This window comes from Gadus macrocephalus, chromosome 12 (genome assembly GCF_031168955.1).
Source record: "Gadus macrocephalus chromosome 12, ASM3116895v1".
Lineage (NCBI taxonomy): Eukaryota > Metazoa > Chordata > Actinopteri > Gadiformes > Gadidae > Gadus > Gadus macrocephalus.
The window spans coordinates 26,162,635-26,186,125 of record NC_082393.1 but is presented as its reverse complement, the minus strand read 5'-3'; the positions used below and the strand labels follow the sequence as shown (position 1 = coordinate 26,186,125).

The following is a 23,491-nucleotide window of genomic DNA, read 5'->3' as shown; positions in this document are numbered from 1 at the left end:
TTGAATCTAACTTAGTGACCCATCGCCCATATCACAGCAAACGGTTGTGATACGCTTTACCAGTAAAGTTATTGATTTAATAATGAGTAAGGAAGAAGTTTAAGGAAGATTTCCTCCCTACACTAGATTATATTTCCAATGTTTAGAAGTAAAGTTGTTAGCTTCGTTTAAATGCATTGTATTTTATGAGCCACACGATTACTTAGTTACTTGGTACGAAGCCCTCCGCCCCCCAGATGTGTGATGTTTCTAAATGTGCGGACTATTCAACTCATTAAGCCTGACGTATAACATTCAAGAACAAGTGTCATAATTGCCACCCATGCAAATGCAGCCGTGCGGTCGGAAGCGGACTGTACCAACCCCAATAAGGGAGTCCTGAAAAAAACATCCATCCATTTATCCACCAGTGCTCCATTATTTTAACGAAAGCTGTTTCGTAAAGCCCTTATTCCCCAACGATATAACGTCGTGGGTTCTAGTCATAAGAGAGAAAACATCGACATTATTGTACGTTATCACTCTTCCTCTCTGCACTTGAGAACACCCCTCTCATACGGAGCGATCAGACACCGTATAGGATGCTGATGGTTCGGACCTGCTGGCTGCTGCTGGCTGCAGCCGCTCCGTTTGGGCGAGAAGTTGAGATCGGGGATGATGGCGCTGCACATGAAGAACAGAGAGGCATCCTACTACCAAAGTGCACCATTCTGCAGACATTTCAGCTTCACTGACACGGGCCATTACCTCGCTCGCTTCCCAGGTAAGGAGGGCTTTTGTTTCCTGTAAGGAGCCACAGTCTTTGAACAATCATATTCGCTAATGTGGGTAAAAAAAGGCATCAGAATGAAAATCTAACCGCTGAAACGCACTGAAGAAACGCACTGTTTAAACCGGCTTCATTATATTTTCTGTCCTCATCTTAGTGTGCTGTGGGGATGAGCCCCTGGCCACTCTCATAAGTCTATTCCTGGCACCTCCTGGGATATAAATCAAGATCTTGTCGCACAATTGTCAGCATCTTCTCGGAAGAGATCGGCTGTAGATGGGCGCAGGAGTCCCCGGGATGCTTAGGGTTTGACTGGATTTTGAACGGATCGGTAGTTTAGATACTAATTCAGAAAAAAAAAATCATATCCTGATAAACGCGCTTTTCTCTGTCCTTTCTTGGTCTATATGCTATTTGGTCAACTTTGCACTATTGCGTTTCCTCCAGTCTGTCTTCGCAGCTGATGGTGACATATGCTGATGTGACACTGTGTGGGTGTGTGTGTTCATGACGCCTCAAACATGAGCCATGCTTTCAGGCTTTTAGCGTGATAACACAACAAATTATATAAATATGGATTTGACAGATTATAACAGTTTGACCCGTGTGGCACACATTTCAGTATGGTTAATTATATGTTGTCAAACAATGGCTACACGCTGGCCACTGACAAATGTGCTTTGTAAGAAGCTTTTGCTAAAGCGTCTGCTTAATGCCCTAAATGTAAATGCCACTGTTGTTTGCAGGATAAATGACGACTAATGATATTTCAGTAGACTAACAGTCAAAGAACTTGGTCTTTCGATTTGTTTTCAGGCAAATATAGTCAGCATATTTTAAGGGCATAAGCAATGTATTCATGGACCACAATATGTTTTAGCTCAAGAGTATGAAACTTTCTCAGAGCCAGCAAGATCCAATACTTAAACCCATTTCAGGTTTCCCCGCACATATGCGGGGCAAAAGTATGATGTTCAGAAACGATGTACCCACTACCCAGGCCGTTGAACGTACATATATTCTCCCGGCGCCCAGTGGTGCAGATGGAATCGGTACGGGATTCATGTAAGGCTTCACATCACTTCATAATTGATGTGGCCCCGCACAACTCGAGAAACGGTGAAGAAAATGAACACTTGGCCTATTTATAACGGGAGTCTCTATAGAGCAGACAGATGACCGACTCCAGGATGGAAGCTTTCTGTCTCAATGCGTTGGACCAACGGCAGTGGTGATGGTGGGCACTAAAAATAGACAAAGATTAAACATAAACAAAAGCGACAGGATTTTATGAATTGGTAGTTTAAAGGGGAGAATTTTCACGAGTATATAGAGAAACACACAACACACGTGTATTTCTGGCATTTGCCGTCCTTCTTTAGTTGTTCATGCTGTATACATGTGGAAGGCAAGGGATAGTGTGTGCGTGTGCGTGTGCGTGCGTGCATTGCTTTGTTGATGTAATATCGAATGAGGATAATTGTTGGTGAAGGGTTATTATAGTGAGTTATTACATATGATATAAATTATGTTACATCACAGTGTCCTATAATAAGGTTGCATACATTAGTGGCTCATTAGTGTTTTCTGTTGCAGAAAAAAAACAAAACACTTGCCCACCCCCCCCCCCCCTATTTACCCCCACCTTCCACGCACAAGCACACGCACACATACACGCACACAAGGTAATAGGACTAATGACAGAGTGTTGGGACGAGCGTTGGTTGCTGATGCAGCAGTGAGTGTCTAACACGTTTCTCCACACAGGTATACACCAGGTATAGATAGATAAAGTCACATAGACACCAGGTATAGATAGATACAGTCACATAGACACCAGGCATAGATAGATACAGTCACATAGACACCAGGTATAGATAGATACAGTCACATAGACACCAGGCATAGATAGATACAGTCACATAGACACCAGATATAGATACAGTCACATAGACACCAGGTATAGATAGATACAGTCACATAGACACCAGGTATAGATAGATACAGTCACATAGACACCAGATATAGATAGATACAGTCACATAGACACCAGGTATAGATAGATACAGTCACATAGACACCAGGTATAGATAGATACAGTCACATAGACACCAGATATAGATAGATACAGTCACATAGACACCAGGTATAGATAGATACAGTCACATAGACACCAGGTATACATAGATACAGTCACATAGACACCAGGTATAGATAGATACAGTCACATAGACACCAGGTATAGATAGATACAGTCACATAGACACCAGGTATAGATAGATACAGTCACATAGACACCAGGTATACATAGATACAGTCACATAGACACCAGGCATAGATAGATACAGTCACATAGGCACCAGGTAGAGATAGATGCAGTCACATAGACACCAGGCATAGATAGATACAGTCACATAGACACCAGGCATAGATAGATACAGTCACATAGACACCAGGTATAGATAGATACAGTCACATAGACACCAGGTAGAGATCACTCCAGAACATTCGCTCTTCTGTGTGGTTCTAGACTGACTCGCCCCCTGCGTTCGGGGCGGCTTGCTGCCGTACGGGACAGAGATTCTCGGCCCCTCACACTCCCCGGGGGGAAAAGCCCAGCCTGGGATTAGCTGCTGGACGGAACAGCCTTGCACATGAAGTAGCTCACATAATTGGCACTTAGCGTCCATCGTGTTCGAGGCCCCGGGGTCCACCAGGAGAGCCTTCCTCACTGAAGAGAGCTTTGGGTTTTGTTTGTGTTTTTCGGTAAATTGCATCAGTTGTGTTTTGGTCGCTCTCTCGATGCTCCTGAGAAATTGCTCCCAGAATATTGGAGTGCCCCCAGAGGCCAGACCGTGTTAAAGTGGTTATTAAGAATTGACTCTATTCTAGTCATCTAGAGCCAGTAGCGAACAGTGGGGTTTTCTAGATAGAAGTCATTCATAAGCATGGGACTACAGTACAGGTTAACTGCAGACATTAGGGTGTGACCGTAGGCCATATTAAGAGAACAGGATCAGCACCTTGAGGCTTAGTCTCGGCACTCTAAGGCTTAGTCTGTACCCCCTTTCCAGTGGATTTGGTAACATCGTTCTCATGTCATTGTTTCAGCGGTATCGTGTTCTATTTTCCATTATCTTGAACAGAACTCATTTTAGAACAGAAAAAAATTCCCCGATGAGTAATACACTGAATCTCAGTCTGGGGCCGAGCGGTTTAACTTTTGTGTTGCGTCTATTTCCTCCCGCTGTGTCAGCCGCCCATCAATCAGCTTCTGTTTGGTTCTAATGGTGAGATGTTGAAGACATGCCATAACCCTGAGTAGGGTCGTTTACGTAGGCACGTGCACGGTACTTGGCACCACACACTAGACATGACGGAGTGGGCGAAGGGTCTATTTTTAACTTTCATTTCAATTCAAATATCATGCATACCTTTTGAGACCTTGAATCCCAGGGAATAGAAAGTACACAGAGTACTAAATAGTGCTATGGTACTTGATATAGTACTAAAGTACTATATCAAGTAGCTAGGGTGTACCATCAGAGCTATACTGGTCCACTCCTAAAGCTAGCAGTCACCTTCTGGCTGGCCTCGCAGTCTTCCGTCCAGCATGCCTTTCTCCTGAGGTCATGAGGTTAGGGGACAGACAATCGGACAGACCGTGTGGCTGAGGGCCACACAAGGCATGACACGTGGAGACAGACAGACAGACAGATAGAGAGGCTCTGTATAGAGACGGATGGACAGATCGCAAGCTTAGCAGTCGGAAAAACAAACATTAAGGGGTGTTATTTCGGGTTCATGAATCATCGCTGTCGGGTGTCCAATAAAGCGCCTGATAGAAGCTTCCAGCACAGTGAGCTTTGACACAGCTGCTGGCGTAGCGCAAAGCTAATGATGTTCGGGGAATAAATGTGGTTCCACACACTCAGAGACACACAAACATACCATACATTTTCAAAATGTCCCTAATAATCCATATTTGCTGTTTCACACACATACACTGTACACACACATAAAAGCACACAAACACACGTGCACACAAATGGACGCAAACAAACATACGACAACAACATTGTTAATGTGCAATCTGCCCAGCCAAGCCATTCGACTTCAGGCTCTGATCGTACATGAATAGACACATAAATAGATGATGAATAGACACAACTCTTATCCTCACAGTCAACGTTGTGTGTGTGTGTGTGTAGAGACATCAGAGTGGTTGTGAGTGTTTGTGCGATGCGTGTGTCTGTGAGTGTAGTCCTCCGTATGCATGGCTGCAGCAGCAGCCTCTCCTGATGCCTGTGATGCCCGTTGGAGGGAGAAGCTCTTGTGTTCCTCGGGATGGCTCTTGCCCTCGCCCTCTCTGTTGTGCATCCCTCCGGCCCCGGGCTCTGAGCCACGGCCAGCCCCACTCGCTGATCTCATCACGCACTGTTCGTTCAGTTCTGTGCGTCCATTTCTGTGGATCCTCGCATTAATGTCATTATCTATGATTCATTCCGTATCCCTCATGTTTACCCATTATCTTCGCTTCGTTTTTTACATTGCATTCACACACTTTTATATACGGTGAAGCACTGGCACTGGGTCCCTTCTTAATTTATACAGTTTGTTGTGTTAGTCCTTACTTTAGCTGTCCTTACTTTTATCTATTTTTAGCACGGCTTTGTATTTTCATTGTATTGTATTTTATCCTGTGTCTTCCACTGCTGCCGGCCTGTGACAAAGGAATCTCCTCTCCGGGAGATTAATAAAGATCTATCTATCCATCCTTCCATCCATCCATCCATCCATCCATCTATAATTTCGGAGAAATAATAATGTATGCATAATTATGGTAATGATGGATTGGGAAGTCTACAATAATAATGCAGCTATAGTTTAAAGGACAAATCCGGTGTAAAATGGATCTGGGATATGTTTAGCATGATAACGAGTTGAAATGTTCGTTTGGAAGCAAAAAAGCGCGCATAGACGCATTCTTAAGTTGGCTGTTCTTAGCCGATTCCACCAAAACGCTATAAACTTGGAACGATGGGGGCTTTTGTTATTTTAAACCACTTAAAAGGCTAGAAGTAGCCAGACACTTCTTTGGAAGTATAATAGGGGTCTTAACATATAAAACGAGGCATTGATAACTTTGTAAGTGTACAGATTGTTTATTAAAAAGGACATTTTATACACACAATACCATCAGTAGATCACCCGTCGACGCCATCTTGTTTTTAAGACTCGATAGGTAGATAGACGAACACAGAGATTGTGCCATCCGTTAGCAACACGCAATCTATGAAGGGGGATCTACTGATGGTATTGTGTGTATAAAATGTCCTTTTTAATAAACAATCTGTACACTTAAAGTTATCAACGCCTCGTTAAGAGCGATTTCGTTTTTACCATAACACATGCCCCTATCGTTCCAAGTTTATAGCGTTTTGATAGAATTGGCTTAAAACAGCCAACTGAAGAATGCGTCTATATGCGTTTTTTTTGCTTCAAAACGTTATCATACCAAACAAATCCAAAATCCAGTTTACACCGGATTTGTCCTTTAAGTAAAGTTGAAGGCCCAATCCCATTTCTACCCCTTCCCCCTTCAAAACAAGGGGGAGGGGTTACCCTTACCCCTTCAAAACAAGGGGGAGGGGTAAGGGGAAGGGGTGAGGGGTAGAAATGGGATTGGGCCTGAGTCTCTTTGGGATCCCGAGGGCCGTCTTTGTATCGCGGCGGAGCTTCCACTGAGCGGCGTGCCCTCTCTGCCCTGAGTCCCAGCAGGCCCGGAGAGCGTCATGAAGCCCCCCCTCGCTCTCTTCAGCGCCCCCCAGCAGCCCTTCCACCACATGGAGGCCCTGCACCAGCTGGGGCCGCCGCCCATGGCCCCCGCCCAACCCCTCGGCCCCCCGCCCATGATCCCCGCTCCGGCCCTGGGACCCCCGACGCTGATGAGCGGTCAGGCGCTGGGCCCCCCGCCCATGGCCTCGGTGCACACTCTGAGGCCCCCGCTCATCGCCCAGGTGCACAACATGGGGCCCCCCCCCATGGGGCCCCCCCCCATGGGGCTCCCGCCGATGGGGCTCCCGCCGATGGCCCACGCCCTGGTGCACCCCCCCATGGACCACATGCACGTGCTGAGGACTCCGCCGCTCGACCTCTCGCAGACCACGGGCCCCCCCCCAGGGAGCCCCGCGCACGCACTCGGGCCCCCGCCTCTAGGGGCCCCCAGGGGCGCGCGGTTCACGCTCCCCCCAGGCCCCATGTCCTCCCCCCCGCCCCCGGCCCCGCCCCCCTCCCAGCCGCCCCCCCGGCTCCACGGACCGCCGCCCTGCCTGCCCCCCCTCCCGGCGCTGGTCCCCTGCCCCCTCCCCGGGCGGCCCCCCCCCCCGGGGCCCCTGCCGGGGCACGCGGCCCCCGCCGCCGAGTACCTCCAGGAGGAGGGCTCCCCGCTGGGCGTGGACGACCCCGACGGCGGCCTGGAGGAACTGTGCAAACCGCTGTACTGTAAGCTGTGCAACGTGACGCTCAACTCGGCCCAGCAGGCCCACGCCCACTACCAGGTCGGTTGAAGAGCTCCTAGTATACTGCTGCTTTTATGGTCTTCATCTCTTATTAATGACTCCTAGGCCTAAAAAATAAAATGTGTTTGGTTCCAGTTTCCGACCGACCCTGTCAATTTATGTGCGACCCAAATTATTTTATGATCATGGAAGAGAAAAAAAAAAAAAAAAAAAAGTTTGGATGCAAACTATAATTACGTTTTTGTACAGCACCTCTTCATTCTGTACAAGGATGAGCGCATTCTCTCTTTTTAAATTATAACAACCTACCAATCATTCGCTGCTGCTGGAACAAAAAATTAAATAAATTCCCTACCTACCCATGACCTCAACTGACAACCAACAGGAACCAAACTTTTTATTTTTTTAGGCCCTATAGAGCAACCTGACACGAATCACAGCACAAAAGGTTGTGGGGAAACTCTTCCTCTCATCTGGGCGCTTTCAGCATTCTCTGTCGACACTCGGCTTCGTCCTTCTCCGCCCCCTCGCCCCCCTCCTGCCAGCCCCACTCCGTTGTGATTGGTTACCGTCCGGAAGAGCATGTTGCAGCATTACCATACATGGAAAATCCGGATTGTTCTACGTAGATAAATCCCGGAAATTTGAACGAGTGAATGGCGACGGGCGTCTCTAGTGTTTAGCGCTCTGCACAGCCCCCCCAGACGGTCAACAGGGAACACGTCTAGATGCATGCACGTCATTATTTGACCCTTTAGTACGGTTAAACATATAAATCTATAAATCATTATAACAACGTTTATAGGTCATAAAAGTCGAAAAAGCATAATAGGTGCTCTTTAAATTAAGTTATGGTTTCAAACTGGCAGACATTACCATGTTGGAAAAGTTAGGTTCTGGATTTGCTAAATTGGTATTTTTTGTTTTCATGAAATGATGATAAATGTTTATTTATGATGCGTATAAATATTGAATTCAAATACAGTATATATTAATTTACAAGAACAACACAGTGGTGTACCCTCTTACTAACCCTAGTTAGTACTAACCCTAGTAAGTACTAACCCTAGTCAGTAAGTGGGTCACTAACCCTAGTTACTAACCCTAACCCTAACCCTCCTCTCTCAAATGTCTACTCACGTTTAGGGAAAGAATCACAGCAAGAAGTTGCGGAACTTCTACGCAGGCAGCCAGCAGCCGCCCGGGGCCCGGGTCCTCGAGGTGCTGGAGTCGGGGGGCCCTGCCCCCCTCGGCCCGGGGCCCGGTGACGGAGACACGGGCCGACAGGTGAGGTCACCCCTCACACGGAGCACGCCAGAGCCATGTGTTCTGGGAGGTGACGCACCCACCAGGACCGAGACTGATGAGGGTGTGATTTGGCGTCCCCTGTCAGGATCACATGAACAAGACGGGTCCTCATCAGATAAAAGAACATTTGTCATCCAATACCTCGATGTACTAACATTTTGGTTCTGGAGTAATGTAGATATTTTATCATGGAGTTTATTGTTCTTAGCAGCAGTATGACATGTTTACTATTTATTAATTGGACAACATTTGACCAAGTTCAGAAAATGAGTTCACCTTTCTTAAATTCTGCTCTTAAGAGCGACGAGAAAAGTCGACACACATGTCAAATATTATTCAGACAGCAAAAAACGTCCTCTGATTTCATACAAACATATCAGCCCCCATCTCCTCCTCCCAGCTACCTGCTCCTAGCCTCCTAACCCAGCGATGTGTTTCTGCGTGTGTCTGCGCCTGCAGCCGCTGTACACGGGGGCCACGCGGGTCATCCTGGCCACAGAGAACGACTACTGTAAGCTGTGTGACGCCTCGTTCAGCTCGCTGGCCGTGGCGCAGGCCCACTACCACGGGAAGAACCACGCCAAGAAGCTGCGGCTCGCCGAGGCCCAGCAGAACTCCAGCAACACGTGGGTGTTGGACAGGGACACGGTTCAGACGGGATTCCACTAGTGCTCAACGATTTGGGGAAATAGTCCAATTGGGATTGTTTCGACCAATATTTTGCTATTGTGATTTAGTATGTGTTTTTTTTTTTTTTTATGTTCTGTATTAATCACTTTTTTTTTCTACGCAGCCTTTGCGATTGGCATATTGTGTTCTATTACATCGCGATTTCGGTTTGTACTCGATTAATCGTGCAGCCCTAGAATCGACTAAAGGGAGCTCAGACTAATGCTGCTGCTGTAGCAGTGGCTTTAGACATAAGACCCGTTTGGTCTCGTTGACTGAGTTAGCCCCACAGAGCCAGACCGTATCGGCTCCCCTCGTTCGGTCTGGAGACCCATGCAGGGTCAGCCATGTTCTTGGAAAGGCGTAGGGCCGTAGGCAGTCAATTTGACTTTGCGGCTGATTGGGTTGGCTTCGGCACGCCAATAACGTTCACATTTAACTAATTCCTGAAACAGCGTCTCCCTGGTGATTGCTATGTTACTCGCTGCGGTTTGCCGATTGGCTGACTGAATGTTGTTCTGGTTCCAGACTTTTATCTGGAGGCAGATGCGGAGTTGAGCTCCTGAGTTTATGGCTGGCTTGGCGAAGCCATGGCTGAGGTGTTAACTGCAAGAACAGAATCCAATAGAACAGAATGCAATATTACAACTGTTTGTCAAAAACAAGGCTAGAAAACGGTGACTCTCTGGAAATGAGATTGCCGCTGAGTTTTGTACTCTCACTCTATATGAAACATGTAGTACTCAGGTGGCAGCTGTGACCGCCGGTTCTCTGTTCTTGAGCCAAACGGGCATCAGACCGCATAGCTCAGCCAAGCCCAGCTGGAAGCGACCGTAGTTCCTATATCGGCCTCTACGGGCTCCACGTTGGTCGCAAGCCATTATTTGCCAACGCAAAGAAATGTTATTTAATTCTCAGATTAAAAAGCCAATCAATCCTCAGAATCTCAGTGGCTATTTCATCTCCATATAATATATATTGCCGGTTCCTGTTTGACATTTTTATTTTATTACACCGTTGTTTGGCCGTAGGCTAGCGCGAGTCGGCCATTCAAGGTCCGCCCTCAACAGATCAGTCATCACTGCTAGTGGCAGGAGTCTCAAACACTAGCTTTGGCCTCCAGTAGAACACGTAGGGCGGGCACATCGTCGCCCCCAGACGGCCTTGTGTACACCGGCGTGTGTGGCGTCACTGACGTAACGACTGTGATGTCACACGTTGTTTTTTCTCGTCATACAGTCTTTGGTTTTACTCGACATGTTTGACGATGTGATCGTCTGTCGCAGGGACGGGAGCGAGGCGCCTCCCAGGAGACACAGGAAGGACAGCAGCGAGTACCGACTGATGAAGACCCGGCGCCTGGCGCAGGTGCTGCCGTTAGTGCCAGGTAGACATCACACCGTCCAATCACAGGGCAACCACGGACAGGAAGAGCCCACTCTTTATCTGGATCCAGCCTGTGTGTAAACAGCTCTAGAACACAGATGCTGTAATACTGGGTGTGCTATGTGGGCGTGTGTTACGGAATGTCATAAACAGCTCGTATAAAATGAAGAATCAATTAGTAAATATGTAATAAATTGATAATAGTTCAAATACATAAATCAATGGATTAGAATGGAGTTGTCTTACGTCATTAGATAGCATATACATATTTCAAAGTCTCAATATAGTATATATGTTGTCATGTGTCCATTTCATCTTTCCATACTGTCTGTCCATCTTTAACGTACAGTTTAGCATATTTTACAAAACCTTTGCACAGCGAGGGTCACTCAGTCGATTGCGTTGGTGGAGTTAGAGCTCTAAACTGATCCGTCTGCGAGCAGAAGAACCAGTAGAGCAGGCTGGCTGCCGCTGGTTCTGCTGTTTCATCCTCGGTTATTATGTCAGGGGAGTGGACTCATCATCGGCCGGATGACAGACATACAGACAGACATACTGACAGACAAACTGACAGCCACGATACTGATACTGAGAAAGAGAGTCAGCTGCTGATTATTTGTGGCAAACTCAAGGAATTGACTTGCTGTCTGTCTGTCTGTCTGTCTGTCTGTCTGTCTGTCTGTCTGTCTGTCTGTCTGTCTGTCTGTCTGTCTGTCTGTCTGTCTGTCTGTCTGTCTGTCTGTCTGTCTGTCTGTCTGTCTGTCTGTCTGTCTGTCTGTCTGTCTGTCTGTCTGTCTGTCTGTCTGTCTGTCTGTCTGTGTGTGTTTGTCTGTGTGATTGACAGTGGAAAATTGATACAGTAACTAATGTGACATCTCAACCACATACCGATAATATGATCTTGGGCACATTTATTTATATCCACACTCACATACTGTAGTTGTACGTCACTTGAACAATTTGGAAAAGTGCTTGACACTCATACTGTAATCCCAACACACACACATAAATGTGCTTACAAAAGAGAAATGGGTTGCACAAATAATTGAGGTTCAGTTAGCATAATGCAAATCTGTTTAGTGTCTTTTGCAGTGCGTTTGTACGTTTCATTATAACTAGTTACAGAGTGTTCTTTTGGACTGGAGTTGGATTTCATCTAATGCTTATGTTGTCTAACACCTACAGGCTTTTTATTGCGTGAAGGCTAATTCCCTTTCTGCAAATGTTCACCACTTCTACTTCTTGTACTACTACTTACTAAACGTGCAATTCACCACCGAAGAGTAGCACATCGCAAAATCTCTACTTCCCTCTGTTGGCACTTTTGGCACGTAATTATCAACAATGATATTGAGAAATGAGTCCATCTCCATCCCTCCCCCCTGCTCTCTCTCCCCCATCCCTCCCCCCTCTCCCTCTCGCCCCAGGGCCGTACTACAACCCGCGGCCCCGGCAGCGTATCCCCCGGGACCTGGCTATGTGCGTGACGCCCAGCGGACAGTTCTACTGCTCCATGTGCAACAGTGGCGCGGAGCAGGAGAACGAGTTCCGGCTGCACCTGGAGAGCAAGCAGCACAAGGCCAAGGTGTCGGAGCTCAGGTACCGCAACGAGATGGAGAACCTGGGCTACAGCTGATGGGGGCGGGGGGGGGGGGGGGGGGGGGTCACCTAATGACAGAGCGTCATTAGGTGGGAAGGAGATAGGGGATAGGAGAAGAGGTGGAGATTGGAAGAAGAAGACGTTAGACACAATGGGAAGAGTTTGATGTGTGTGTGTGTGTGTGTGTGTGTGTGTGTGTGTGTGTGTGTGTGTGTGTGTGTGTGTGTGTGTGTGTGTGTGTGTGTGTGTGTGTGTGTGTGTTAGGAACGAGTGCGAGGGAACCTGAAACGTTTCACGTGGCGTTTCATCGACTTTTCCCCAGAGAGAAACAGACTGAGACCAAAGACAAAGGAGAGCCGGCCGTCGCACTGCAGGGAGCTCCACAGCCTCGTGTCTCATCAAAGGAGGAGGAATAGAAATGTTATCACCACAGAGAGCTGAGCCGGATATTTTTGGGGACTCTTTCATGTCCTCGTAGGTGAATGAGTTTGTACTTCCAACGGTATCGGACTGCCAGTTCTCCAGGTAACCATCACAGTAAATGAGGCTAGGCTAGTAATACACAAAACACACCAATTCATCTTATTTATAAATGAATATGAAAGCACAAACATTTATTGTTTTAATATATATATATATATATATATATATATATATATATATATATGAATGTGAGTGTGTAACATAACTTGTTAGGCTGTTGGGAGTTGCTGATGAACTGATTCTAGTAAGTGAGTGCATTTACAGGTTTATTGGCACTATCCAGCCTCAAAAGTTTCGGGACAAAAAATAATTTCTCTTCTATTTCAATATTTTCTTGTGTTCAATTAATTTATGTACATCAAAAAAAAGTATTCACATAGATCTATGTAATATAATATATGCTCCTGATGCTTTAGTTCATGTTATGCTGACAATGTAAGAAATAACACTTTATTTGTGTGGGTGCGGATGTGTGTGTGTGTGTGTGTGCGTCTGGTTTTGCTTGCCATTAGAGAATTGTATATTGTTACGGGGTTCAAATCTTTTCTTCTAGTACTTCAGGAAACACAGTCTTTAAGTGGCCATTGGCACTCTGGTCTGTGGCTATGAGTGCAGCACTATGTACTGTCCAGGCCCGAGGCGTTCGGAGGTCTAAAGCCATACCTAGATGAACGGTGTACCGTGCCTTTGACACTGGCTACTCTCTACGAAGTGTTGCAGCGTTGACAGAGATGACAAAGACTGGGCCGGGCTATATTTAGCCTGTTTTAAAATATCAACTAGGTCTATTAGTATTATGGATTCTTTTTTCTATGCTTCGGTGGTAGCAGCTACGTTGAAAAGCCTGAAGCAGCTGCTTCAAATGTCTCCTTATCACCACCCCCGTGAAACCGTATCCCACCATCAGCAACTGTAGCTTATTTCGCTCTCAAACGTTGTCCACGTTGACTGAATATGCCTTCCTCCCCACAAAAACAATGCCCTCATTCCAAATAATAGAATCCAGTGTAAAAGACCCCATGGTTCCTCGTAGTTGAATGGACGAGGTGTTGAGTGGTAGCTTTGTGGTAAATGTGTTCATTTATAAACAAATTTCCATGTTTGGGTTCACCTGAACAATCTCCTGTGTCGTTAACAGACCAAGAAGGATAATTAACATTACCATTTGTTAGTTCCTCCTCAAACCAAATGATTTCTTTTGGTCCAAAGGAGAGCATTAAACATCGCTTTATTGCTACCCTGCCTGAACACTCGTTCGACATACATTGTATAGTTCATTTATATTCATGTGTTTCTCAGGTCTGCAATGCACAACATTCACATACCATTGCGTCACATACACAGTGAGCTCAACACACGTTGGAATAATCAGGTCAGTTGCAGTGTGCTTGTGTTGTTCATTGAACCAAATGCACCACTTTCTCTTAACTCGCCTATTGGGGTTGGTGTAGTTGGCGGCATCTGTTTGTGAGTATCCCCAGGAGGACGCACACACACAAACACTAGACACACACACACACACAAATACACTCCACACACACACCAACACACACGACAGCCAGGCACACATGCATGCGCACACGCACAAATACACACATAAACAAACGTACACACAATCAAAAGTGCAGCGCACTCCCGGACACACATGAGGGCCTTGTAGGAGACAGCCAGTGTGCTTTTACTGAGTGTGTTAAAGAGAGGGAGCACGCACACACCATTAAAGAATGGTTTAATCAGCAAATAACAACCAGGGGCCAATAAAGTAACACGCCGGGAAACTGAAGAATAAAAGAAAGTAATGGGATTTCTGTAATGATCACCGCTCCTCCTGTGGGGAGAGAGGTGATCTGAGTTTGTTCAGTCCTCCTGTCGCCAGAGAACAGACGCTTGGACCAGAAGGTTTGAGGATGTGTACCCTTTATGATATCCTGCACTTTCTTTCTGAATGATTTTAATACCAGATGAATGGATATGGCCTGGATATGAAATATTGTACCTTTACACCATCATCATCATCAAGACCACTACAAAGGCAAAGTTCTTGATTTGGTCGTAGCGTGTGTATTCATGGAAATTAACGTGTTTGTTTCTCTGGTCTGACTAAAGGTTGAAATGGGTCAAATGTCCTTGTGTATTGCTTGTTTTTTTTATGTTCTCTTACGATAATTTAATCTGATTTGGCTGTTTTGTCCCATGTTTGTTGAAGTTTTTCAAACAGTTTCTTATATGTTGATTGATAATGTAACATTGGCTCGAATCGTTCCGTGATACATGTACAACTGAATATTTTTACACCATATGACATTTGTGATTTATTTTAGGCATGAAAAATATTAATATTTGGATAATATATCTTTATACATAATACACTGTATAGACAATGAGGAGCAAGAAGGGATGCTGCAGAATGAAGATTAGTTTAGTTTGGATGGTCTGCTTAAAGATCGGTTTAAATGTTCAATGGCCACACTACAGTTGAGCATGTTGTCATGTTTTCTGTTTTCAAAGATACAAACATTTATGATGAGATGACTCTCCCACATATTGTTTAATTAGAAAATGAATGCTCTGATGCAATTGTAGATTTACATTCAAATTTTTGTATTTCTTTTTTTTTTCTAAAAAATATTATATGCAGTACCTTTATGTTAACAAAGGAAAGAAACAATGCTGATGGACGCTATATCTGATGCATTGTGTAATTATTCTTGCGTTGTACTGTTCCAACAAAACTGACCATGCTGGATGGACACTGAAATACACTGACAGAAAACCTCCGCCAAAGGATGTGAGAAAACCAATTTGCTTAACATCTCCCCCCTCGAGTACTGATTATTTATTGATAATATCAAACTGACTATACTATACCTGACACATCACCATCCACCAACCCCAACAGGACGACCTACAGACTACATGAACAGTGACCTAAATTCACACACACACACACACACACACACACACACAGTGCCTCTGAACAATGTTGCCAATAGAACTGAATGGATGTCTGGCTGACTGATTTTGTGTGTGTTTGACAGTTGAATAAACAGATGATGATGATAATTACATGAGGGTTGGCTTGGTGTCTGCTGAGGTGAATACTGCAAAGTGCATCTAATTGTCTGTCCTGGACCACTGAACACCATACACCCCCCAGATGGGCAAACACGATCTGTCCTGTGGTTAGCAGGGCATCAGCGGGTAGACGGGCCATACAGTGGCAGGCCGGCTGCCAGTGGAAGGCTTCAGCACAGTGGGGAGGCGATGTAGTAATGCAATGTTATGAAATCCCTGTGAACTGAACAATTGTTCTGTTTTTCAAAATCTTAAAAGTTCTAGCTCCCCCACTGCACTGCAACAGTCAATCAAATTAACTCCATTTTATCAGACCTCATCCCAACCCTTGTCTCAAAGGTGTGCTTCAGGCTTAATGAGGAAATAGACAACATCTCTAAAACTAATTAAAGAAACAGTCATGCAATGACCTCATTAACCCTGAGGTAAGGAGGCTAAAGACTTCACTGAGCAACACAGGGAGTTCATCCATGATGTCTGAGGAGCCACGCGTATGCATGGCTACTTTTGGTATTAATCCCAAAATATCGATTCATCCAAAAATATAATACCTTTAGGTAAAATATTGAATAAAGGTTGTTGTTGGGAAAACCGCAGTAGCTACCATAGAGGGAAGAATATTGATAACAAAAATAATAATGTTTGTAATTCCAAAATGATGCGTAGCGTGCTCATATATCTTGGCTCGGCGCTCACCGGTGACATTACATTCTGGCCCAGAGTCCAAACACACCCCACCCTGTTCTACGAGCCGCCCTTGTGAAGGTCTAGGCGGGTGTAAGGCCAGGGGAGCAGATGTCCAGACCTTTAGAAGGAAGCGTTGACCCCTGCATGAAAAATTGGGTTTCCTTGGTGACGTGAAACACAAACGACAACAAGCATACGTGTACCCAATCAGAGGGCGATCGAGAGACGGAGATAGAGTGTCAGGAAGACAAACAGACAGACGAACGAGGGATGGACTCATTGGTTGGCCAAACAGACTCGACAGCTGCTCATTCATAGTGGTTATCGCTAGTGATGTGCAAAGAGCCTTTTGTTAGGATCAGTGTTGAGACAAATAACTGCTTGCCATGGCCTTCTGTTGAAGGTAAAAAGAGAGGAAACTGATCGGCAAAATAGAAATGGTAGAACCTCCCCATGCCCTTTCAAAAGCATTGGAAATGTTTGCATTGTCCACAGCTGCTGTCAATCCAGAACAATTCAGCTCCAAGCGATATTGACAAGCATGCAGAATGGACATGAAACACAGACCCAATTAGCAATGACTTATTAGAGAAGGAGTCTTGCTCGAACCATAGAATTGGTGTTTATCATAAACACTCCGACTTGAGCCAAGTTCTGACAAATATTCCTACATTTGTCAGACTTTGCCTCTACCCTCGGGTTTACTTCCCTCTGCTGGTGGTTAGAGGACATGACATGACAGAGAACAAGGAGCAAATTCACAACAGACATATTCTGTTCATTTTTAGCATTCCTTTATTACGTTATGAATATCAATTCATTAAACATGTCTAATAATGAGCCAAAATACATTCAGATCTTGCCAATCCTTTATCTAATTTACTCAAAGGTGCAAAACATACAGTTTAAAACATAAACAATTTAAAGAATTACAATTAACAACAGGATCTGAAGAAATGACAGTTTGGACGTAATGTGAAATATGCTATGTATTGTGTTGCAGAGATGTTTAGTACAACTCAAAAATATGGGTAAAATAGTAAAACAGTTTTCTAATGGTCTAGTTATAATTTACTAAGGGGTTCATCTTAACAAAGATATTAATGTATACAATGTTTAACAGATTGATCACATTGTTAACCCTTACCCGCCAACTCTTACTCTAACCCTGACTCCTATGCTAAAGATAATATATACATACATATATTACAATATATATATATATATATACACACTATACAATAATGCTTATTACTGCATTAACCAATCTCGGTGAATGGTTAATAATCCAAAAATAAAATTTGGACTAATGGTTAGTTGATCGTTAGTTCATGTTTATTACTGCATTAACTTATGTTAATTAATGGTTAATTAATGTACCATTAATGTAAAGTGTAATGTAAAGTCAATCATAAACTGACCAAACTGCAGGTAGAAGAAAGAGTCATCCGAACTTATAACAATTATGTTCATATATTTGGGTAATAACAGTACAATAACTTACAAACAATGATACAACAAACAAAATATAACATACAATAATCAAAGGCCTAGATGGGAGTTCCCCCTGCGTCTCTCCAAGAGGCCGCAAGCTGAAGTCTGACGCATTGTCTGATGCAAGGACTTCTTATACCGTGGATCAGGTCTCAGAACTGCTGAGATCAGCTCTGCTCCACACACGTGTGATGGAAAAATCCACCATGTTGTTTCCCCTTCATCATGCAAGCTCTGTCTCCTATCCCTTGCATTGTCTAGCCACTCTACCTGTTCCTAGTGCTACCTCCCATCCCCGCATGCTGAGCTGTGGCAGATGAGGAGCACCTTCAGCCACAGCTTCACGTTCCCCAGGTGCAAGACGGAGCCCTTCAGGTGCTCCTTTGTGCCGGCAGCCATTAGGCTGTTCAACGGTGCCTGGTGATGATTGTGTTTGTGTATGTCTATGTGTTTGCATATGCATGTGTGTGTGTGTGTTTAGGTATGCGTATATATGTGTATATGCATCACCCATCATGATGTTGGTGCTGTTTGTCTTGTTTTTGTCCCTATTTTAACTATAAGCGTCTACTTATGCATTAGCACTTTGTATTGATTGTATTGTCATTTTATCCTGTGTCCTTCCACTGCTGCTGGGCTAATTTTGCAAAAAACTAATTTCTCCTACGGGGGATTAATAAAGTTGTATCTTATCTTATCTTTGATCCTTGACCACCCCAAGGATGTCAGCCAAAATGCATAATCAACAAATGGCAGTTAAAATAGTTATAATTAGTTATAATTTTCCATTACAATTGTTACAGATGTTTACTTGAGTTAGCAGCTAGGCCAGCTAGCACCCCAGCTTGCCCGTAACGTGTTGTAAAACTACACGATGAGAAAGATGGCGTAGTCTAACCTCTCGTCAATGGTGGCCAAGAAAATTATAGAAATAGAAGCAAAACAAGAGTTACCCGCTGAATAAAGAAAGAAGTTTGAGGTTGAACTGCTAAATAACGACTATTAATGCTAACGTTGGCTATGTAGCAATAGATTATAACGGTATCTACCTGTATAAAGTAAGGGTACACTGTATACAGTGTTAATGTTGGCTACGGTACGTACTTGTTGATCGGCAGATTTTCCCATAAGAAATGCCGCTCACAGACGGCACAATGCATATGGTCGCATCCACCATTTTTCTGTATCAACAAAAAAGGAAACAGAATTATTAAATTATTCCAAGTGTTGTGCTTCATCTTACACGTAAAATCATAGCAATGAAAAATACAGTTGTTCAGAGAAAAATACAGTTGTTCAGAGAGAGGAAAAATACAGTTGTTGAGAGAGAGAGAAAAATACAGTTGGAGAGGGAGAGAGAGAGAGAGAGAGAGAGAGAGAGAGAGAGAGAGGAGAGAGAGAGAGAGAGAGAAGAGGGAGAGAGAGAGAGAGAGAGAGAGAGGAGAGAGAGAGAGAGAGAGAGAGAGAGAGAGGACGACGAGAGTGGAGGAGAGAGAGGAGAGAGAGAGAGAGAGAGACTAAGAGAGAGAGAGAGAGAGAGAGAGAGAGAGAGAGAGAGAGAGAGAGAGAGACCAACACTCTCCATCAGCTAACTCGTGTGGAGACAGATAAACACATGCACTGAAGCCCGGGTGAAACTCACCTGTATTGTGGCCTTGCAGTAAAGGGCAGTTTTTGGTCTCGTTGTTGCCGTACCAACCTTCGTTCAGGTAATTCGACATGGAGGTATTCAGGACCCGGGCGCCGTAGCGCTGCTCCAACAGCTTCTTCCTCTGAGCGCTGCCACTGCAGTAGTCCTCCCAGAGCGCCATCATACCCTCTGGGAGACAGCCGGAGGAGCGGTCCAACCGGGGGAACCGAGACAGAACAACAGACTGCTCTCAGAGGAGCTGACCTTGGAAAACCTGTTTCAGTTCCACAAACCACGGGCCACTGAACATCTGAGGACAACAACAACAACTTCATCCCCCAACCCGGACCCTCTGCCCAGGGAAGGAGCACGTCGTACCTAATGAACACCACGTTGCCTGCTATCTCCCCCCTCCCTCTATCCCTCTCATCTCTCTCCCCCCCCTCCCTCCTCCCTCCCTCCCTCCCTCTCCTCCCTCCCTCCCTCTCTCTCTCCCTCTCTCTCTCCCTCTCTCTCTCTCCCCCCCCCCCTCTCTCTCTCTCTCTCTCTCCCTCCCTCTCTCACCCAGAGACTGTGTATGTCTGCGTAGTCCCGCTCCTCGTTGGCTGTCCTCCTGGGGGGGCCGGCTGCCGGACAGGGCCCCCTCCCATGTAGCTCTGTCTGCAGGCCACGCAGAAGGCGAAGCTGCACACGGAGCACTGGGCCACGTCGCTGCCGGGCTCCACGATCACCGCGCTGGCGCAGAACACCCGCGGGCAGTACACCACGTCTGGGGGGGCAAGAGATAAGATGAATCTTTGACAGGGCCGGTTCAATTGAACAAAATAAATACACACAAGACAGACAGTCCAAAACAATGACAATAAATGAATGAAAAAGAATGCAAGCAGTGCAAAGAGATGAATGGAGTCAGATATGATGCATATTTGTGACTGTTCAGTGTGGTGAGGGCAGTGGGGATAATATATTTTTTGTAGAGGGTCATAGAAAGAGAGCTCAGGGGCAATGTGCTGGTAGGGTCTCTAAGCTGGTAAAATCTGAACTAGCCTAGACGTTTGTCATAGTTATTAGTTTTAACTTTGCTTGGTTTTAACAAACATAACAGAGTAGACACGCTGCGGACAAGGGTGTTGAAAAAAGAAATAAGCGTGCGATGACGCGCCCAGGTTTACCCGTCATCGAGTCCAGAGTGGTCTGCAACAGGAGACGTTCGTAGCGGTAGAAGAGGTCTTCTCCCACGAGCCTCCTCACCTGAAGAGCAGTGGGAGGGGGGCGGGGGGGAGGGGGTTTGGGTGAAAATGTACAAAATGACAACCAATGAGCAGACACTTTAATCCTACAACAAACGTAAAGCGTCCTCCGGTGTAGCCCTGAGGCGCAGACCTGTGCCGGAGTGGGCGTGGCCTTGCAGCGGGGATGCGGGCAGGTGACGCCGCGCACGTTGCCCTCGGCGATCAGGCCGGTGCAGTACTGGGCCAGGCAGGGCTCGCAGTGCACGTGCTCGCAGTCCCTGAGCTGCATGCACTTGGCGCCCAGCACGGGCGCCAGACACACGCCGCAGTCCCGCACGCTCTCCGCGAACCGCCGCTGCCTCTGGGCGGCGTCGTGGAGCAGGATGACGGACAGCAGAGTCTGGGAGGAGGAGGAGGCCCGCGGCGGGGGGGCGGGGGCCGCCGCAGCGGCCGGAGGGGTGGAGGAGGAGGAACAGGGACGGTCGCAGGCCTCGGGGAGATGGGCCGCCGCCCCACGTGAGCTGCCGTCTGGTTTTGAGGTGCTTTGGTTTAAGGCGGGAACGCCGTCTGTACTCTCTGAGCTGAGAGGTGCATCATCATCATCATCATCATCATCAGGACTGTTCACAGTCCGAGCGGTCGTACCGCCCCCGTCTGAGGGTTCCTCCTCATCGGGGAGATGATCGATTAGCGGAAAATCCTTTAGGGCTGGAGCGAGGCCAGCCGCCCCCTCAGAGTCTCTGATGTCTCTGGGAGGCGCGGCGCGGTCGGAGCGGTCGCTGCCAGGGTTCGGAGCAGGGGAGGTCACATCTTCAGAACAAGGAGGGCTGTTGACGTTATAGGGAAGCACCAGCAGAGAGTTGACGTTTAGGATGCTTAAGGTGTCTTCTTTGAGGAACTGCACCCAGGAAAAGAGCACAACAGCGCCGCCGGTGGCTTGGTACAGAGCAGCGAGCTGAGCGTCCAACGCAAACACCTGAGGGAGAGAGAGGAAGAGATTTGGGGGAACTTCAGCGATGCGAATGATGACATTATTGCTGAAAATGTAATTTATTGCATAATTAAAATAAATGACACGCAAACAAACAAATAACACTGCACATTAAAAATATATAAATATATGTATTTAAAGAAATATAAATATATTTGTAAGATCGCTTGACAACCTGCGCGTCGGTCAGCCAGCTGCAGCTGAGAGTGCACGTCGGGGGGCTGGAGGATGGATAACCCTCCGGCAGCTCGAACCTGAGAGTCAGCGTTGGAAGCGACGAGACTCCGTAATAAACGAAGGCATCGCCTGGATAACAATGCAGAAACTTTAATCATTACTTCCGTAGTGGGAATGGCGATTTATTTTACAAACTAGTGAGGGACCTCCTAAGGGCTGGTTTAAAATTAGTGTATATTATACAGTCTATGGTTATTAAAAAGGGTTTTAAACTAAAGAGAGGTGGTTTGTTTACCGTCTTTGACAGCTACGAAGAAGTCCTGCGGCAGCTCAACGGACACGCGCAGCTCCCCCGCGGCGGCCGCGCGCGTCCCGTCCGCCGCCCGCACGAACACCTCAGGGCCGAAGATGCTTTCCAGAGCCAGCAGCTCATCCTCCTGAGCGTCCAGGTTCTCATTCATACCACTCCGTTTGAACAGCGGTTCAAAACGAGAACCCAATAAATCGACTTGTTCGATGTGTACGCGATGATCTCAATGGTTCGCCTTATGTGTTGACATGAACGGCGTTCTATTGTCGGTGCTGCTGTGTGTTGATCCCAACCTTCTGTGCCATATCTCTCCGTTTCCTGTATTTATTGCTAAGCACTGGGCCCCACCTCTTTTCTGATGCAAACTGAACTTTGTAACAGCAAGCTCTGCCCTGGTGCTGTCAGACAGGACCGTGCAGACCACGCCTGTGTGCGTCATGTGGAGTAGACTTCCCCGCGAGTTCGGCCTACTGTAGGGCATTTGAATGAAAGCTTTACAATCAATACACCTTTTGAAAATGGGAAGATCGTATAACAAAAGCAGAAGAGTTTAGCCGACCTTATAACAGTAAGCTATACAGGCATTCGGCATTATTTAGTGGTTTTAATCTACTATGCGTATTAAGCACACGCACAGAAACGTTCGGAGGACAAGCTCAGCCATGGAAACCAAACTACAGTCGACTTTCACTTTTTAATAAGAAACATTTTGTTACCAGGATTTAAATCATTTAAAAGTAATGTACAATAATGCAAAAATGTATATTAAAGCAGAAAATAGAACTATATTTCTGTAAAAACAAAAACAAAAAACACATTCATATTAAGAGCATTGGACATCACCAAACAAAAACTAAATTTTGAAAAACCGAATTACCCTGTTAATCATCAACACAGATAATTTGGTTACTGCATGATGAACATCTCCTTCATTTGATCTTTTGAATGCCCACATTATTTTAAATGTTTCACTTTGAAAACGTTTTACTTTGGTAAAGCTAAGGAGCCATGAGGCCCCGGCCGCGGCCGTAGTGTCACTTCCCTCAGCCCCCCCCCCCCCCCCCCCCCCCCCACCAACAGCGCAGATCTCAAACCCTTCAAAAGGTCAACTCTCAGACCTCAGCCCTTTCTTGTGACCCAATAAAATAATTATATCTGG

At 45.9% G+C, this 23,491-nt stretch overlaps 2 protein-coding genes and 1 long non-coding RNA gene across 3 annotated transcripts; 2 read left to right on the top strand and 1 right to left on the bottom strand.

The window, feature by feature from the left end:
* Window positions 1-418: 418 nt before the first annotated feature.
* Window positions 419-12,289, top strand: zmat3 (zinc finger, matrin-type 3). Its single transcript, XM_060066312.1, has 6 exons — window positions 419-763; window positions 6,551-7,329; window positions 8,437-8,577; window positions 9,058-9,224; window positions 10,554-10,654; window positions 12,081-12,289. Exons 1-6 carry the CDS (start codon window positions 655-657, stop codon window positions 12,287-12,289), a joined length of 1,506 nt encoding a protein of 501 aa, XP_059922295.1. The 5' UTR covers window positions 419-654.
* A 16-nt stretch (window positions 12,290-12,305) lies between these two features.
* Window positions 12,306-15,797, top strand: LOC132469789 (uncharacterized). The gene is made up of 2 exons (XR_009528488.1): window positions 12,306-12,448; window positions 12,525-15,797. It is a non-coding gene; the product is annotated as an uncharacterized LOC132469789 (long non-coding RNA).
* A 1,558-nt stretch (window positions 15,798-17,355) lies between these two features.
* LOC132468588 (E3 ubiquitin-protein ligase RNF14-like) lies at window positions 17,356-22,864 on the bottom strand. The gene is made up of 7 exons (XM_060066311.1): window positions 22,318-22,864; window positions 22,021-22,151; window positions 21,006-21,830; window positions 20,795-20,873; window positions 20,186-20,391; window positions 19,635-19,869; window positions 17,356-19,173 (listed from the first exon to the last, which is right to left on the bottom strand). Exons 1-7 carry the CDS (start codon window positions 22,481-22,483, stop codon window positions 19,133-19,135), a joined length of 1,683 nt encoding a protein of 560 aa, XP_059922294.1. The 5' UTR covers window positions 22,484-22,864; the 3' UTR covers window positions 17,356-19,132.
* Window positions 22,865-23,491: the final 627 nt, after the last annotated feature.

Coding starts and splice junctions, on each gene's coding strand:
- LOC132468588 (XM_060066311.1), bottom strand. CDS start 22,483: ATGAATGAGAACCTGGACGCTCAGGAGGATGAGCTGCTGGCTCTGGAA. Junction 21,831..22,020: donor GCTGGCTGACCGACGCGCAG/GTTGTCAAGCGA, acceptor TCTCTCCCTCAG/GTGTTTGCGTTGGACGCTCA. Junction 20,874..21,005: donor CCACGCCCACTCCGGCACAG/GTCTGCGCCTCA, acceptor ACTGCTCTTCAG/GTGAGGAGGCTCGTGGGAGA.
- zmat3 (XM_060066312.1), top strand. CDS start 655: ATGATGGCGCTGCACATGAAGAACAGAGAGGCATCCTACTACCAAAGT. Junction 7,330..8,436: donor AGGCCCACGCCCACTACCAG/GTCGGTTGAAGA, acceptor ACTCACGTTTAG/GGAAAGAATCACAGCAAGAA. Junction 9,225..10,553: donor CAGCAGAACTCCAGCAACAC/GTGGGTGTTGGA, acceptor CGTCTGTCGCAG/GGACGGGAGCGAGGCGCCTC.